The sequence below is a fragment of the Dromaius novaehollandiae genome, chromosome 3 (assembly GCF_036370855.1).
Source record: "Dromaius novaehollandiae isolate bDroNov1 chromosome 3, bDroNov1.hap1, whole genome shotgun sequence".
Classification (NCBI taxonomy): Eukaryota; Metazoa; Chordata; class Aves; order Casuariiformes; family Dromaiidae; genus Dromaius; species Dromaius novaehollandiae.
Window position 1 is genome coordinate 54459243 of NC_088100.1, and position 17401 is coordinate 54476643.

At 38.0% G+C, this 17401-nt stretch overlaps 2 protein-coding genes across 3 annotated transcripts in view; one reads left to right on the forward strand and one right to left on the reverse strand.

Annotated features, from left to right (window-relative positions):
* The window catches only part of NT5DC1 (5'-nucleotidase domain containing 1), a 164041-nt gene that overhangs the window by 15767 nt on the left and 130873 nt on the right, over positions 1-17401 (forward strand). The gene's annotated exons all lie outside the window — the stretch shown is intronic.
* Positions 1998-11080, reverse strand: COL10A1 (collagen type X alpha 1 chain). Its single transcript, XM_026123530.2, has 2 exons — positions 10809-11080; positions 1998-4152 (listed from the first exon to the last, which is right to left on the reverse strand). The coding sequence occupies exons 1-2, from the start codon at positions 10945-10947 to the stop codon at positions 2258-2260; spliced, it is 2034 nt and encodes a 677-aa protein (XP_025979315.1). The 5' UTR covers positions 10948-11080; the 3' UTR covers positions 1998-2257.

Consider the following 17401-nt stretch of genomic DNA (forward strand, 5'->3'; position numbering starts at 1 on the left):
CACTGGAGGAGCAAAGACATAAAAGGACAAAACCTACTTTCATTTAAAGTGGATGCAAGGTAAGTATTAGTGAACTTTGCTTTCAAGAATACAGTGGGAAGACTAATTAGGTTAATTAGAATCACAGGACAGTAATGTACTGCTGGGCACCAAGCATCTCAGGCAATTTAAACGTGTGCTTTAGCCTGCATTTCATATATAAAGCAATTAAGCAAAACTTCACAACTACTGAGCAGTTTTTTCCATCTCCAGTACCCAGTCTCTCGTCGTTTCTGAAACAAAAGTACCAAATCGGTCAAATGTATTGGCAGCAGCACATGCTATGTTTAAATACTGGAAACATGAATTAATGAACTTATGCAAGTGACTGCATAGGAAAACATTTTTAGTATAAAAAAGAGAGAATTCTTAGCAGACCTGTAATTAAGTTTTTGTTATAGTAAGAGAGTGGAAAGGTGAAGACTGACATTTCAGACTGAAGTGCCTTGAGCTGTATTTTGGCTTGAAGGAAGGAAGGATCACAGAATTGCTACTTGTAACTTGTGGTACTGTCACTGTATTATTTCTGTACAAGCATTTGTATATAATATTCATAACAGTGTTACCAGTTTCACTTGCCTAGGTCTCTTTGGCTGCTAAATAAGCAGATCTGATGTTACTCTCCCCTTCAGTATTTATTACTTTACCAAAGTATTGCCAAAGCTGCAGATTTCCTTACCCAGCGGTCCTTAGTAAAGGGAGCAAAAACAATTCTGCGAAGTTGCTTTCTTAGTAGTTCATCACAGTTTCTGAAACTATATAGTCTCACTAATGATGGATCGACTTAAAGGTTCCCTGATTGTTTTTATTAATACCAACATTTAATTAAGTGCTTAGGAAATTTCAAGTTTCAAATGTGCACAATATAATAAGCCTCAGGTTTTGCTTTTGTGAAGAAATGGTGATGTCACAGAACTTTTAAACATAGGCTTATGTGCTTTTAGTTCAAATGATTAAAATCTTCTATTAAAAAAATTAGCTAAATATAATAGTTTCAGACTTTATAAGCTTTTGATGTATGATACTTCTAATGCTGAGCATGAATGGTAACTGCCAAGTGAAGAAATGTGTGATCAAACTGCTACAGTTAGACAATTTATAAGCACTAATTTTAGTGAGCTAGCTCACTTTATGCCATTAACATTACATAGTGTCATGCAGATTAATATAATATCTAATATTTGAGTGAATGTGATTATGTCCTCTGACTAATCTGGCTAATTACTGTTTATTGTAATTGCTAATTCCCAGTTTTTCCTGCATAATTAGGACAGTTGTTTTTAGAAGGAATGAACTGTTCAGGGGAAAAAAAAATGTAAAGACTGTTAATTTGGGGGTAGTAAAGCTGTTTCGAATGTATCCATGAATATGAGTGTCTGAATATTTGTGAAGATATGCTCTGCTGGATTTAGTGATAGGTGTGTTTTACTGTACTCCAAATATTGTATTTTTACAGAATATTAACTGGAACTTAAAATACTAAACTAGAGTGTTGCTAGAGATTACAAAGTGTGCCTTAAAAAAAAGTAGTTGAGTGGATTTCTGGGCTTCAAATCTGATTACTTTTTCCTACAGTAAAATTCCTAGCTCTTCAGCAATAGGCAGTATTTTCTAAATTTACTAAGGTCGATTTTATTTAGTAAGAAAAGCTGAACAAAATTAAAACTGTGATGTGATATATGCTATATTAGAGTTGTGTTTTCTTGACTTCTGTTTGTAGCTTAAAGATGAAGCTGACAGTAGACTAATGTTCCTGAAGTATGTTCTGTGACTGTTGTGATGAGTGCACTATATCTGAAACTACTTACTTTGAATAATACCTTCCATTAACTCAGGTATAGTGAAGTATGATCTTGAGTCATGGAATGGCTGCTTTGCATATTCTGAGAAATAATAGTTAGAAACACTTGTTTTCCTCTTTTAAAAAAACATAAAGACAGGTGCATCTTATTAATTCATAAACTTTTAATGTTGCATTCAGTGGGACAATTGATTATCATTTGAAACAAAGTGTTCAGGAGTGAATTTCTATGACAATCTTCTAAAAACATACAATATTATTTTATTAGGTTTGAACGAATTTCTTCCACCTTCTCACTCTTTCTTTCTTTTCTGTTGTGAAATTGTAGTTGCATGACCTGCTAATAACATATCAAGTCAGGACCCAATTAAAATGGTCTGAAGGAGGGAGTGTCAGGGCTGCGTAAGTGGGACGTTGTTAGATATGAGCGAATAAGAAACCTGAGAAAGAGGAATGAACATAGTCAGAAGAATAGAGACCATTAGATTCTGAATTGGGCAGCTGGAGCCATACTTGATCATTCTCCATGAGATCAATGACAGCACTGCCAGAAGCCTGGTCAAGGTATCCTTTCTTATACTCATCATAAGTATACATGAGTGGGGAACCATTTTTGTAGAGTGCAACCCAAACATTTGTTCCTTTTGCATGTACATGGTAGGAGAAGTAATAAAGTCCAGGGATCCTGCAGGTGAAGATTCCTGTTCTGGGGTCATAGTGTTGCTGCCTATTGTACAAGATCTTATCAAATTTGATAGGGACTGTTGCCCCTGGGTAGGCTTTTGAGAGGATGACACTGAAAGCAGATACTGGCACCCCTGTAAGGGCTTGGTTTACTCCTGCTTTCATAAAAGACATTCCTGATAGATCTCGAGACTCGCCTGCTTTAACAAAGCTTTCTGGCATCTGTGGGATTACAGCTTGGCCAGGTGGACCAGGAGGACCTGGGGGGCCTGGCAAGCCAGGCTCTCCATTGTTACCCTTAGGGCCAGGGGGTCCAGGTGGTCCCATGGGTCCGCTTAAGCCTTTTGTGGAAATACCTGCTGGACCTGGCAGTCCTGGAGCTCCTGGCTCACCTTTCGCACCAGGGGCTCCTGGCATGCCAGGAGGCCCAATGGGGCCTCTGATCCCAGGTATTCCTGAAGGTCCTCTGGGGCCTGGTTCACCATTGATCCCTGGCACACCCTTAATTCCTTGTGGGCCCATTGGACCAGGCAAGCCAGGTAGCCCAGCATGGCCGGTGTCACCTTTTGGTCCTGGAAAACCTGGGTGTCCCTTAGGACCAGCAAGACCCTGTTCACCTGGATATCCTGGTTTTCCGTCTAATCCTGGCAGGCCTCTTTCACCTTTTGCTCCAGGGAATCCTGCAGGGCCTGTGGGGCCCATATCGCCTTTGGGTCCAGGTAGGCCATTTTCACCAGGTGAGCCTTTGAGTCCTTGAGGGCCCATGTTCCCTGGTGGTCCAGCAGGCCCTGGTTCACCTGACGCACCAGCTGGGCCTTGGTCTCCTTTTGGTCCTGGAAGGCCAGGAAGACCTTCAGGCCCTCTGTGTCCTTTCATCCCTGGCAATCCTGGCTTTCCAAATCCTGGCAGACCTGGGGATCCAGGCAAGCCTGCTGGTCCAGGGTGTCCTTTGGCTCCAGGGATACCTGCTGCTCCTGGTGGTCCAATTGGTCCAGGCTTGCCAACACCTGGTTCTCCGGGTTCTCCTGGGGAACCCTGGGGACCTGGGATACCAGCTGCTCCGGGTGCACCTGGTAAACCTCTGTCGCCTTTCATGCCTGGCTGACCTGGAAGACCATTCTCACCAGGCTTCCCTATCCCAGCAGGACCAGGGAGGCCTCGGGGTCCCTGTGGGCCTGGAAGCCCCCTGCTACCTGGGCGGCCTGGAACTCCAAATCCGTTTTCTCCCTTTTGTCCATTTATACCAGGAATACCTGGCTCTCCCTTCTCACCAGGGAGACCCCTTGGCCCTTGAGCTCCTGGAGGGCCTTGTGGTCCAGGCTTGCCAGGAACAGACAGTCCTGCAGGGCCGGGAATGCCAGGGAGTCCTTGTGGCCCTCTTGCTCCTGGGAGTCCAACTGGTCCAGCATCTCCTTTCTCGCCATTTAATCCTCGGTCTCCTGGCTTTCCTGGTAAACCTGGCATGCCAGGCTTTCCAACAGCAGAGAATCCAGGAGGTCCTGGGGGACCCGGGGGACCCTGGGGACCTGGACTTCCAAATCCAGGTTTTCCTGCAGGACCTGGGTGTCCTCTTGGTCCAATAGGGCCTGGAGGACCAGGGGGTCCTTGTTCTCCCCTTATCTGCACACCTATGAGAGAGAAGAAAACAGATGAGTCAGGACAGCTATACAAGACTTGCAGACCTGTAGCATGGTGGTAAACATATGAAGGGTTAACTTGAACCTCACTGAAGTCAAGTTTCTAATAATGCAGTCACTCACTAAGCACCTGATCTCAAGTTTAGAATAAAAAAAGTAACTGAGACCTCTGACATGATTAAGTAACAGAAGCAAATGTGCTAAGGTTGTGCCATAGGAGTGATGAGTGATGGGAAATCTAGAATTTTTTTTGAATTGAATACATTTAGGGGCATCACAGGGATTGGAGGATAGAAATAGATGCAAACTCTTAAAGAAGAAAGAAAATAGATAAGGGATTTTATCAGTGATGAGGTGAAATGGGGAGTATTTCCTGTTAGCTGAGTCTTGCTGCCTGATGTGCAGAGGACATGCAGATGGAGTATGTTGCAACCACAATAATGGAGAATTTTTCCAATTGCTGGTTTTGCCTTTTGCAAGCTTCTTCGCTAACTCTCTTTTTCACAGAATACTTTTCTATATAGCAAGAGCAGCACTTTGCTATTTTTTTCCTAAAATCATTAATATTTTTGAGGTTAAATACTGTTTCTTCACCTTCTTTACAGTCTATAGCAATGGTTTGTTTCATAAATGAAGCTGGTGTGGTGTGGAGCATGCTGTAGGTTCATGGTTTGCCCAAATAACAGACAGTCTTCTTAGCTGGGCATACCATTATTGCTATGCTAAATCTTTGCAAAATCTTTTGTTTGCTTGCTTGTTTGTTTATTTTTTAAGTGTGTAGTCATGCTATATTGGCAAAAAGAAAAAAATAAAATCTTGAATTCAGTAGCTGTGATGATGATCAGATTTGGATCCTGTTACTGAACAAAAAAACCCAAAAAACTTCCTGTACAGATGTGGCTTCTCTGCTAAGATTCCTTGGTGCCACATTTTACTAGTGAGATTTTTGGCCTCTTTTCTCTTCTCCAGAAATAGGTCATGTCTCTCTCTCTCTCTCTCTTTTTTTTTTTTTTTTTTTTTTTTGGTAAACATACGATATTTCCAAATAGTATCTTAAAGTATGCAATTTGTAGTAATAATTTCTCTCCTCACAGTGGCAAGATCTTAACTGACAATTCACCTTATTACAGTTAGAATTCCAGCAGGTTTCAGGGGGGTCTTGAGCAGGGGGAAGAGGAGTGATGCTTAGTTTTCTTAGTTATCAAAACAGCAGGTGGAGCTACTTAACTAGATGTCACAAATAGAGGAGTTTAAAAAAAAAAAAAAACCTGAGGTCATCGCTCATCTTTCTGAGTACTTTGGGGAAATTTGCAGCTTCCTGTTGGCATTAGGATATTGATTTGTAAGATATAAAAGAGCAGATTAAAATGAATATTGGGAGAATACTTCAGTAAAATGAAGCAAAAATGCAGCAACTGGTAGCATTATAGAATGAAATACCATTGTTATGGTAAATATCAATTTAAGAAGGCACATAAAAATAAAAAGAGACTGAGGGATATAGGAAGCACCTGGATTTTGATTTTATAATGTCAATATAGTCTGCTTGATGCATGCTTAGAAAAGACTGTTAACTGATCAGCAAAAGTTTGCATTTGGTTCTCTTGCAAAGACAGCAGAGTATGAATAAAAGCGTGTGCAAAGACTATTGTCTCTTAGATAATAAATTGCTTTTTCCAATTTTTGGCTAGTCTTGATAAACCAAAAATGAGATGAAATCATAAGAAAACTATTCTTGTACCTATGAAATTTTCAAAAAAAATATATAGAAGAGCTGTGCATATGTGTATTTGATTTTGATTTGATTTCTGCAAGGTTGCTTTCTTCCTATACTGCCAGGAAAATTTTTCTTATTTACCAACCGTAGACAGTACATTCTCCTTTTTGCTGATGCATAAAAGCAGCATACAAGCATATCACCTCAGTTTGCACACCGTGCTATCTCATCATCTGTTAAGCCAATGAAAAGGAAGATAGATCATAACATCCTGAAGGTAGGAAGAAAATAATGCCTGTCCTTCACTGACAAAGTGAAAATGCAAATATTCTTCTTTCTCTCCTGCAACAGAGATTGTGAAATCTGTAACTAAGTGATGAGTCTCATGCAGTCTTTGCTATCTAGCTGATATTCTTAAATTTCTTACTGCTGAACTCTGGGATTCAGTAGAGCGTAATTGCAAGTTTGTTTTCTTGTAATATAGATGGTACCAGAGAAGGCAAATTTTAAGAACACCATGTGAAGTTGGGAAAGGCTGAAGACCAGCAGAATTAACACATATACTGCAGTGGAAGTAGCACGTAAATGTTCTTTCAGCTTTTTCCAGTGTCTTTTCACCACAGATGACAGAGACGCTATCAGTGAAAACAGCTTACTGGACTGGAGCGTGCCCAACAGGATTTATTCCATAGGTTCTAATACTGAAACAAGAGTCTAGTGACTTCAGAAACTACCTTTTCACATAACAGAAGAGTTATGAGAACAGGGGCAGGTCAGATTAAAGCCTCTGTACAAATACCTAAATGGGTTCCTGAGCTAATGCTGTCCCAATTGTAAAGTATTAGGGGAAAAAAATATGGGTTTTTACATCAACTGCATGCATTCCAGTTTTCATTTTAGTGGAATCAAAAACCAAGCATTTATGTGGGTACTTTGGCAGATGACAACAATGACCCCAGCCAGGTCTGCTCTGTTATAACTATACCTCAAAGAACTATGTCCAGGCCTACCGGGGGAAATGCATTTTGCCCTTTAGGAGCTAGAGTGAATTTAATTTCTGCAGTGAGGCAACATTCATTTTATTCAGCTATGCTTGACTAACATGCAGCTGTTACACAACCTGATTCTCCCTTTTATCTTTTTTTGGGGGGGAGAGAGGGGAAACAAATTACATGAGAGTGCTTCTCCTTACTGCTTTTTTCCTCATTTTATGAACCTAGGACGGATGGAAATTTGCATATACTGTGATGGATTTTGCCTTTTGCATGAGATACTAAAATGTCTGTCCATATTCATATTATCATAGAGATTAAAATGTCTTAATAGTTGTGCTGTCTAGAGACAATAGTAAGTCCTCTTAGTGAAGGACAGCTGAGCACATTAATGAAGTAGGATTTTTACCAGGAAAATTGAAGTAGTGGTTGGCTACTCTTCTATATTTCTTGGCACGCATCTTGATACAGAATTGGTTTATGTACTTTGAGTGCAGTCAAACCATATTTAAATGTTAAGTGTGAAGACTTTAGCATAACCTGCAATAGAGCCTTATTATTTTGTTTAAGAATTGCTGAACAGTTAGACTTAAATCTGTGATTATTTTCAGCTAGGACGTTCACAAAGTCTTCAGTGCAGTGAACTAATAGATTGTGAATAATGTCTTAGTATATTTAAGAATTGATAACCCTAAGTACACCTAGAAAAAGAAAGTATACTCTGCCTGGAGAGCTATTAAGAATGATATTTTTAATACTGTTAAACAATTTCATCAAATTAAATAAATTTCTATTTAATAGATTTTAATTGCCAGCAGAAGCACTTTCTGGAATTGCACCCAACATTGGTAGTTGCCTACTAAATTAAAATTAAGGAAAAACAGAATTTGGCTTTATTGGTCTGGTGGGTGCCTATACAAGAATCTCTTTAACAGAGCTTGCATTTTATCAAGCAGTGAAGAATCCTACCTTTGGAGTTAGTCCATTTTTATGGACTATATATATATATGTAAAATTAAAGAATGTAAATTAAAAATGCTGAACAATAGTTCTGCATTCATACTACATTCTTTTGAGTGGTAAACACTAGCACAGAAGAGGGAAGAGCAATTAAATTGAAGACATTTCGAGTTCTGTAAATTAATCCTTCACTTCAGCTTGCTGTGTTTCATAAAGTGGTAAATTTGTCATTCATATGAAGTCATGTTGTGCACATAGTAGAGATTAGTTTCTCTGTAACTACATTTGTTGCACAGCAGTCCTCACACATACACTGGACCTGCTTTTAGGCTAATTTTGGACACTGAAGTTGCTTGTGCCCAGCAGAGGAACATCTCTCAGAGAGCTTTAAAGGCAGCTTTGCGCCGATGTTGTGGCAGATCCGCTAGAATGCATACCTGCCTCCTGCAGAAATGAACGTAGGACTTTTTGTCCTAGGTTTTCTGTCAGATGCTATTGTGTGATCGATCTGCACATGTTGCTGTAGGTCACCAGTTTTGGCCTAAATTGAAATTTAGTTCCAGACAGCTTTCTGACAAAGCTATGTAAAACATGAAGAGAATTTGCTAATAACTAAGTGTCTAGAAATAAGGTTTTGTGAACAGATATGAAAAGTGACCAATGATGGAAAGTTTGCAATATGCTACTGGAGCTACTTGCATATGTAAAAACTCGCTAGAAAACTATAAAATTATAAGTGATGAATTTGGTTCTGTGGTCTCCTATGTATTCTTCTGTGAGCATCTCAGGTTAGAAACAATGATCTCTAACACACTTTTCTCTCTTAAACCTCTTCTAAAAATCCTCTATAGAATGCTTGTTTTCCAGCATGAAGACTAGTAATGGGTTCCAGTCCTCCATTTTGAGGCTTGTTCCCAAAATGAGGATTTAATAAGCAAATTATGAAGGATTGGACTCCATATTCTGTAAAATTGTAGGCTATTCCTTTGGCAGCCTAGTATATAGTCTTTGTTCCTTTCCTTAAATGGACAACATCTTACATTTTTCACAGGTTGATGTAATCTTTCTAAATATGAAGTTACGGACACATTAGATTCTCTGTTACTTAAGTATTTAAAGTGAAAACTTAGTTCAGGAGAACTCATTTCTCCTTTCCTTTCATCCCATTTCCTGTCTACCTTCCTCATCCTTTTTTTCAATTTGCTGCTGTTTTTCCCCTTTCCAGATGTTTTCTTTAGAGGGAAAATTTGTAGAGGAGATCTAAGTAAACAGTGTATTTCACTTACTTTCATATATTTTTATATATATATATTTATACATATAAAAGTGATACTGAATAAAGTCAGGGGAAAACACCACAAAAAGTGAACACAGAAAGGAAGAAATATAACTCTAATCCAATGGAGGTTCCAGCTGTCAAACCCTCAGAGCAGCTGTTTATGTGTGTGTACCTAAACATGCTTCACTCAATCTGAGAGTGCCGTGAGTCCCCATGCTGAAGGCAAGGGATGAAGTTGTAATAGTGTTTTGGTGTTTTCTGGAGAAAATTTCTCAGTCATTCTCCTTTCTGTGCCTCAGTCCCCACTGCAGAGTGTTCTTGGTGCATGTGAGCTGGAGCCCTTTAGGGTGGCGTTAGGACTGCTCTTTGGGTTTCATGTGTGCCACTCAGGAGCATTCGGTCTATAGGATTGGACTGGAGCTCATCTGAAGTGAACCCCCCTAAATGCGTATGTTGTGGGTGCTATGCCCTGAGCAGCAGCTGTGTCTGCTTCTACTATGCTGCTCTATTTTGTAATGTAGACATAGTCTGAAACGTCTTTTTTCTCATAAGAAAGGAGGAGCTCATTTGCAAATCCTATTTCTGATCCTTCATTCCGTTTTCTCACTCCTGCCAAAGTATGCATATTGCAACTAAATATAAGTGAGATACAGTAAAAGTGAAAAGTATTCTGAATAATGTCATGAAGTCCAGAAGAAAAGAATGCCATTCTTGGGGAGAGAGGGAGATGTTAATAGGGAAGGTTCAGTACTCTTAATTTTAGTGAAGATAACTGAGCAGAGACTGCTGATCATCCTTTAAGGGGACAATTCATCAAATACAACCAGCACCTAGGGATTTAGAAGTTTTGATTTTCAAGTTTTAAAAAGGCTTTGGCATGAGTGAACACTAGATATTAAAAATAAAGCTGAGTTCATGCACTTTTATACAGTATACAATTAAGAGTAACCTCACAGATGACTTGTAAAGGCAGCGAGGATACATCTACGTTCTGACATCTTCATTCTGCCTGTAGCATGTACAATTATATATTGTCTATACAGTCTGTCAAAAGAATGATTTTTGAAATCAAGAGAACTTTTCATAGAAGAGATAGAATTGTTGTATTACTATGAGATTAGTCTGATACTTAAAGTATAAACTGAAGTCATTTGTATAGAAAGATATAGAAGTTTCTGTCATATTTTTATGAAAGTATATAAAACTATTTTGCCTTTTGAGAGTTTAAACAAGTCTGCATTTATCCATATGTATCAGATATATGTTCAAACTCACACCTACCATCTGTTTTGAGTAGTTTTTTTCTGAATATTGTAGCTGGATGCTCTATTATTAAAAATGCCAGGGTTGAGTCAAGAGACTTGAAGATTGTTAGCATGTTATACATAACTGTGCACTCAATGCTGTTTGATTATTCCCATTACTTAGGACTAGATCTGTGGCTATGATTTTGTTCCTGTTTTATATCCCTTTAGCAATTATTGTCTATTGTCTGTGACAAGTGTGCATCTTTGTCAACAGGAGGCAGATGCCAGAGTCACTCCCAGCTACTTTCTGCAGTGATGATATTACTTTAATAAACCTAAACTATCAATGAAAGTTGAATACCAATAGTATAAACAGAAAGCTTTTGCTCATATATTGATATACTAGGGATAACTGCTTAGGTTAGTTTATTACTAAAAAATAGCAAACTTACCTTGACTTTTTACATTGAATGGTAGGAACTGTGGCCCCTTAACACTGGATTGTGTCTGGTATCGCTCAGAAAAATATCCGTCACTGCCATGGACAATGTTCAGACAAAGCAGCAGCAGCAAGGATATTTGTAAATGCATGTTCCTAAATCCGTTCTGTGTTAAAAAGAGGGGGAAAAAAGTTTGTTTTAAAGGAAAGTTGATCAATTCAGTTTTCTGTGAATTAAAAAATGAGATTTCTTAAGCTATTAAAAGCTTCATATTATTTTGTGATTAATTCCTCTGGCTTTCACCTAGCTGTGAAAAATACTCTAAGAAAAAGGGAATCACTGTTGCTAACTAAGGCTTTTGGATGCTAGAGCTCATCTATAGATACATTGGAGGCAAGAGTGTCTCTGTTACTCTTCCACTTATTATTTCTTCTTAGGAAGAGAAATAATTTTAAATAAATGCCAATTAAAACCACTACTTTCAGAAACTGACTGTTTTGCTAGTTATACTAGGGCCCCAAAACTAAGTTCAGGCTATATCAAAACTCCTGGAATGAAGATAAGTTTTCCACAGAAATACATACCTTATTGCCTCTGTCTAATGCTATAGCAAATGAAGCATGAAGTCCTGTCTCCTTCAGCATCGATGGCAAGAATCTCACATTGCCTTTCTTGAAGCCAGGATTTTACCTGTAGCCTCTCAAATGGCCCCAGTGGCAGTAAGGATGCTGTCACTGGCCCGTGAATATCAACCCCTTCCCCCTAAACCAGAAAACATGTATCCTGGAGAAGTTAGCTTCAAAACCAAATAAAACGAAATGAAATCATAGCATACCAGGCTGTTGTGGAGTTCCAGTGCAGAGTAGGAGAGCAGTGAATCCTCCTCTGTTGAGGAGCTCTTCTGCCACAGGTGAGTGAGCAGAAGCTGATGATTTCAAGTGTCACCCTGGAGTATTTATATGATTTTGGGTGACTGCTGGGCATAAGCTCCTCCCCAAAAATCAGTAAGCAGTAATTACCTATGTGTGTATGTGTGTTTTTTGGGGGTGGGTGAAGCTATTTTGGGCAGGCATTCTAGATGCTGTTAACTTTTTTTCCCTTGGATTTCTTGTGTCCTTGGTGAAATCATATTGCTCATAGTTTGTATTTTCTTAAATTTTTGCATCCCCTCTGTTTTTAGAACTGAGAAAGGTAACATTGGAAAAAGTCATGATCTTGTAAGTAAGGTGATAATTCTAAGTGCTTCATTTGGATTTCTCTGTACATGTTTTAAGGAAAGAAATACATATTTTGAGCTTTGGTGAGTATCTGCACAAAAGTCGGCAGAGACTGTAGTGTAGACTACTCAGACTACATATCTGAATAATTGTTCACTTCACTGGGATGAGAAAAGAGGGCTTACAATTAGCTAAGATATTGATTAGCAAGTTGTGTGCATACCTGAAGATTACTTTTAACCAGTTATTGCTTTAGTAGGTTATTGTCTTCAGATTATATTTATAGACTTCTGCTGTGTTGATGCTGGAGGTATAGTACCACCTATTCGATATATTCTGCATGTAAGGCTTCTGTATTACGAATTCTTGAAATATAAGCTTTCATTACATAATGAGAACTTTTTTTTTTATTCAGTTGTATCAAATGTATTGAAATCCATACTACTTAAAGAATAAAATATGCAAGTGTTACACAGGCTGATGTTTGGGGTTGAGGGTTGGGGGTTTTTTTGAGCTTTTCTTCATTCAGTAATTTTTGGGAAGTAGAGGGGGGTTCAAGCAAATGTTGCTAGTGCCATATTATTATTAGTTGCATGTTGTGCCTATTAAATGGTTTCAGTTTAGTAAATTTAAACTACCACTGTTGCTGGATCAAACTTGATCACAGCTTATCTCTTGTTAAATCTTTTTTGTTTCTCCTTCAGATTATAGATTGGTTTTAGGCATTATGAAAGTTTGTTAAATTAATCTTGTTTAATAGACCGTATCCACACATTGTGAGTTCTTCTCTGAATAAATGACAAAGTCTTGCAGTGTTTCATCATCATTTTTATTGGTGTTCAATACTAAATAGGCAATAATTTTCAATCCCTGAATTGTTTGTTGCTCTGAAACTGCATTAAAAAGCAGAAATAACAGAGAAGAAACAAACCTCTCTCATTTGGGATGAAACCATATAACCAAATATATGGTGCTTGTCTTGCTTTTATCAGACATTCTCAGCAAAAGTAAATGTATGTAAATTATCTGTCGGTTAAAACTGCTTTGCAAATTAGAGCCTTTTGGAGAGGAGTGGCATTGTTTTACGGTAGTAAGTCTCGTAGGAGTTAGATCTTTGAATATATTTGAAATTCTTTATTCCCCTTGCACCAAAGATTAGTGGGGGGGGGAAAAAAAAAGATAAATCATATCTCTGGTGTTACTAAAAGAAGCTGAGCATGTGCTACAACTTACTGTCTTGATGAAGTGAGCGTGTAAGGTTGTATTTATTTTTCAAGTTAATTTATTCCCTTTGTGGAACTTGTCTGGGGAGCCTTTTGGTGATGGACAAGGCAATATCTGTGTAGAAGAACATATGTGCATCTATATCTTAATACTAATTGTAGAAAAGGTATAATTAAGCCAGGATACTAGCATATTATAACATAGGAATACTAATAAATAACCTGTGTTACTGTGGGTCCTCATGCATGGTAGGTACATAAGGGTCACCTTTTCAACCAAAAGACTGAGCTAGTGGCCCTGAACTGTGCAGCAATCCCGTGGGATGACAGGTTAACACGGGCTGAATTTCACTGCTTTGTGTCTTTGTTTAATTCCACACTCTTCAAGTGACAACTTTTGGGGGGACTTTTATGTATTATGGCAAATACCCTGGAACACAAGTTACTGTACTGAAAGAGACCAATGGACCATCAAGTCTATTCTGCTTACAATTGTGCTAATACATTTGCTTGCTAGAGAGCTGTATTAATGTTGTGATTTAAAAAACAACTGCTGCAATAAATTATTTAATGTATTGTCAAACAGTTCTTTTCTTCTATTCTTCTTCCTAGACATCCTCTAAACAGTATTATGTTCTGTTTTTGTAAATAAACCCTTTCCTCTGCAGACTTAAGCCTGCAACCCCATTAAGCTTGTACAGTCTAGGCAATATAATTGTCAGTTGTTTTCAGAGAATGTTTGCATGTCTGAGATGGCATTTCTATTCCCCATGTGTGCATTCAGTTCCTTTTAATCTTTTGAAGAAGGAAGCTTTGTCCTGAAGTTGTTTGGGTAACTTTTCAAGCTGCTTCATTTAAAAGTTAGTCTCTATAAATTCAAATGAGGATCTAGTCATCCACTTTTGGCAGAGGCAATGAATGTATGGGCATAGAATTTATTTCCTCCTTGAAGAAAATCAACTCCAATCCCTTTTTTGGCTCACATAAAACCAAAAATAGCTTTTAATTTAAAAACATTTACATATATGGCCCGTAGTGGGAAGTGTGGTTGTTGCTAATTTGAAAATGTTTGGCTAAGAAAGGAACATAAGACGACAGTTCTGTGCACACACAGTTTCATGATAATTTCTAGCCTAATTCACTAATACCTCCAAAGCAGACACACTTATGCTACAAAAGCACCAATAATGTGCACTTTTGTTTGTCCAGCAGCCTCACTTCCTACCTTGTCTCCTTATGGGCAGGAAGAATAATCTCTATGTACCTGTGTGTAAACAGGGATGATTGTGGGGTTAAAAGGTATATACAGAAAAAACTGTTAACCTTGTGTTTAACCTGAGCTCCACCCTATTGTGCTATCTTATGCTACTTCTTTGGTCTGAGGTTTTGTTTTTTGTGGTTATGGGAAATTGAGGTGGAATTGGAGTTTGCATCTTCCATGTGTTTTCCCTGTTGCTGTGGATATTTTCTATTGGAAGAGCACTACATGCATTTAGCTCTAAGCACGTGTTTGAAGGGTAGGCTGCCAAATATATTTGCACATGCAAATATATATGCAATAGGCATGCTTGTGTATACGTCTTTACAGTAACAGCACATTTTTAAAAAGAAAGGTCATTTGCATACCTGTTTTCAAAGTGTAAACACTCAGTTTTGTTTTGTAGCACTGTATTTAGAAATTTGTTTTTCCTTTCAAATGTAGGTGTCTTCACTCCCTCCTTCCCCTGTCCCAGAACAGTAGTAGTCAAGGATAATGGTGTGATAGGACTCTCCATTGCACCATTACAGAACTTGCTTTCAGTTGTCAGGTTTCCTCATTCCATGTAAAAAACAGCCATGGTAGTATTCCTTCAAAATAGCAATTTAATAGTTCAAGGCCTAAACTTACTGCAATAAAAAAACTTGAAATAGAATTTCCCTGGACCATATGAGGTAGATATTGAAATCACAGATTATTTAATGCCATTCGCAGCAGTCTCTGCTGTTTCATCGTGTTTGCTTACTGAATGTTGTTTTTTCATCATTAAATGCACGTGCTTTCTAAAGCACCATGCTTTAGGAAATGGAAACTGATTTTCACTATTATCCTTCAAGGTTATCAAGAATTCTTCCTAACTGCTATTGGCAGCTAGGTAAAAGAGGCATATATGCTACATTCACCCTTGCACCAGAGATCATAAAACATAAATTGTAATACAACAATTAACTGCTGCCTCCCCATCACTCCCCAAAAGCGAAACTCTTGTTTTAATGTGCCAGACAAAGTCTAGGATAGGTCCTTGCAGTAAGTGGGAACTGGCTAAATATGTTTCTGATACTAGAATCTAGGAATGTCAATGTGAATGTGTTTGGAATTATTGTTTTGACTTAGAGCATTTGATCCAAAGGACCGTGAGATATTTGAAAGCAATATTTCACAGCCTTAACTCTGAATTTGTCTTTTTTTTAATACTTAGCTTTTAGTCTTAATCCTGAAGTAAGCGTTTGTGTAGTTTATGATTATAGTTTGGTACCCAAGGACGTTGGTTATTTTTGTATTCTTTTTGCGGATATAATCTCCACTTTGAAGAAAGGGGCAAAAAAGTGCTGGTGGGAGATTTTTCCTGTTTTTTCCTTTTGAAAAATAGTCTAAAAAAATCAGGGTAACTTTTTATCGGTGACATAAAATCTCAGTGCTTTTAAGAAAATGCAAATATTTTGCTTGTTATGGCTCAGTATCTATAGCTAGTGCTTTCCAGTGTTGTGATTCAGTTCCAGTTTTGTTATCTGCCTGAAGGAAACTTAGAGGACTCCACCCTAGTCTGTGATAAGTGTTCCTTTATAAAAGTACTTACACCTAAAACTTGTAGTAGCTACCATTTTGAAGTGGATCCTAACAGGTTGTAGTATCACCACTGGTGAAGAAATTCTCCAGTGTAAAATTTTGAGTCCTATAAAGCTCTCAGGAATTTGTAAGAGGAAGTTGAAAGCCTGCCATGAAATTAAAGGAGTAATTGGATTTCTTAGTTTGTGGTGCGCTTTATGGCACTCCAGATACTGTTAAATCATCTCAGCTCCATGGATTAAAATTGTCCTCTCTCCCTTTCCATCACAAAATGCTGAACAGTGTTTGTACATGACCGTGATAACAGCCAGGTAAGCTCGAAATGTGAGTGCAGAAGAACAAAGTGTTCCATTATACCTCTTTAATGGGGAAAACTAACATAGAAGGGTTTTTTTAGTTTCTTACTGTTCACTGTCAAATACACCCAAAGGAATAGGAGGGATGAAAATCCTTGAAGCTTTCTTTTTTATTTTTACGGCTACTTTTTATTTGCACGGGGATATTGTATGTTCTAAGACTAGCCACTTGAACTGCACAGGCCTAGAAACCACCCTGGTGAAGCAACTGTTTACCTTGCTAATTGCAAAATAAACATGATTTCAGTTTTAGAATGCATGCCTTCTTTTGTAATTAGTAGATACTCAGTTAAGGTAATCTGCAGGGCAGTGTTGTGCCATCCATTTTTGTACTTTGAGATACAATTCTGTCTTAAACAAAATAAAAGAAATTGTGTTTTACCCCTACCTTTCCATGTTAGTCTTTTTATAGATACAAAGCCCTTGTAATTGTGGTTGAATAAATGTCCTACTTTCAAGTAGTTTTGGAAAAATGGTCTGTATTTATTCTGGCACTGTGAAACTCCCTAGTGACCAGTTTGTTCTGTTTAGTTCAGGTAACTTGATCACAACAGCTGTATTTTGTATAGCAGTATATTTAAATAGATGACTGCCGGTTAAATATTTATAGTTATTTTGACTGAGCTAACTTGCAGAGGCACTGAATAATGATGCTGAAACATCAGAAAATGATGTATTCCACATATGCTATAGAGAAGGCATGAAGAGACTGGCATGAACTTCCAATATTATCATCCTCAGATTCATATAGTGTTATTAATGAATGCTTTTTTAACACCACTACATTGTTTGTGGCCCCATTTCGTTGTAGTTGTACAAATAAGATAATCTTCCCTCATCTCAGAGAATGTATAATACTACAATAAAATATAGCAAACAGAAGTACTGGTATTAAGCAAATCTGAAAATGTGACTGGCTTCTGATGAGGAGGTTTTAGATAACTATTTCTGAAGCTGCTTAAACATGGCCAGATAGAGAGGTTTC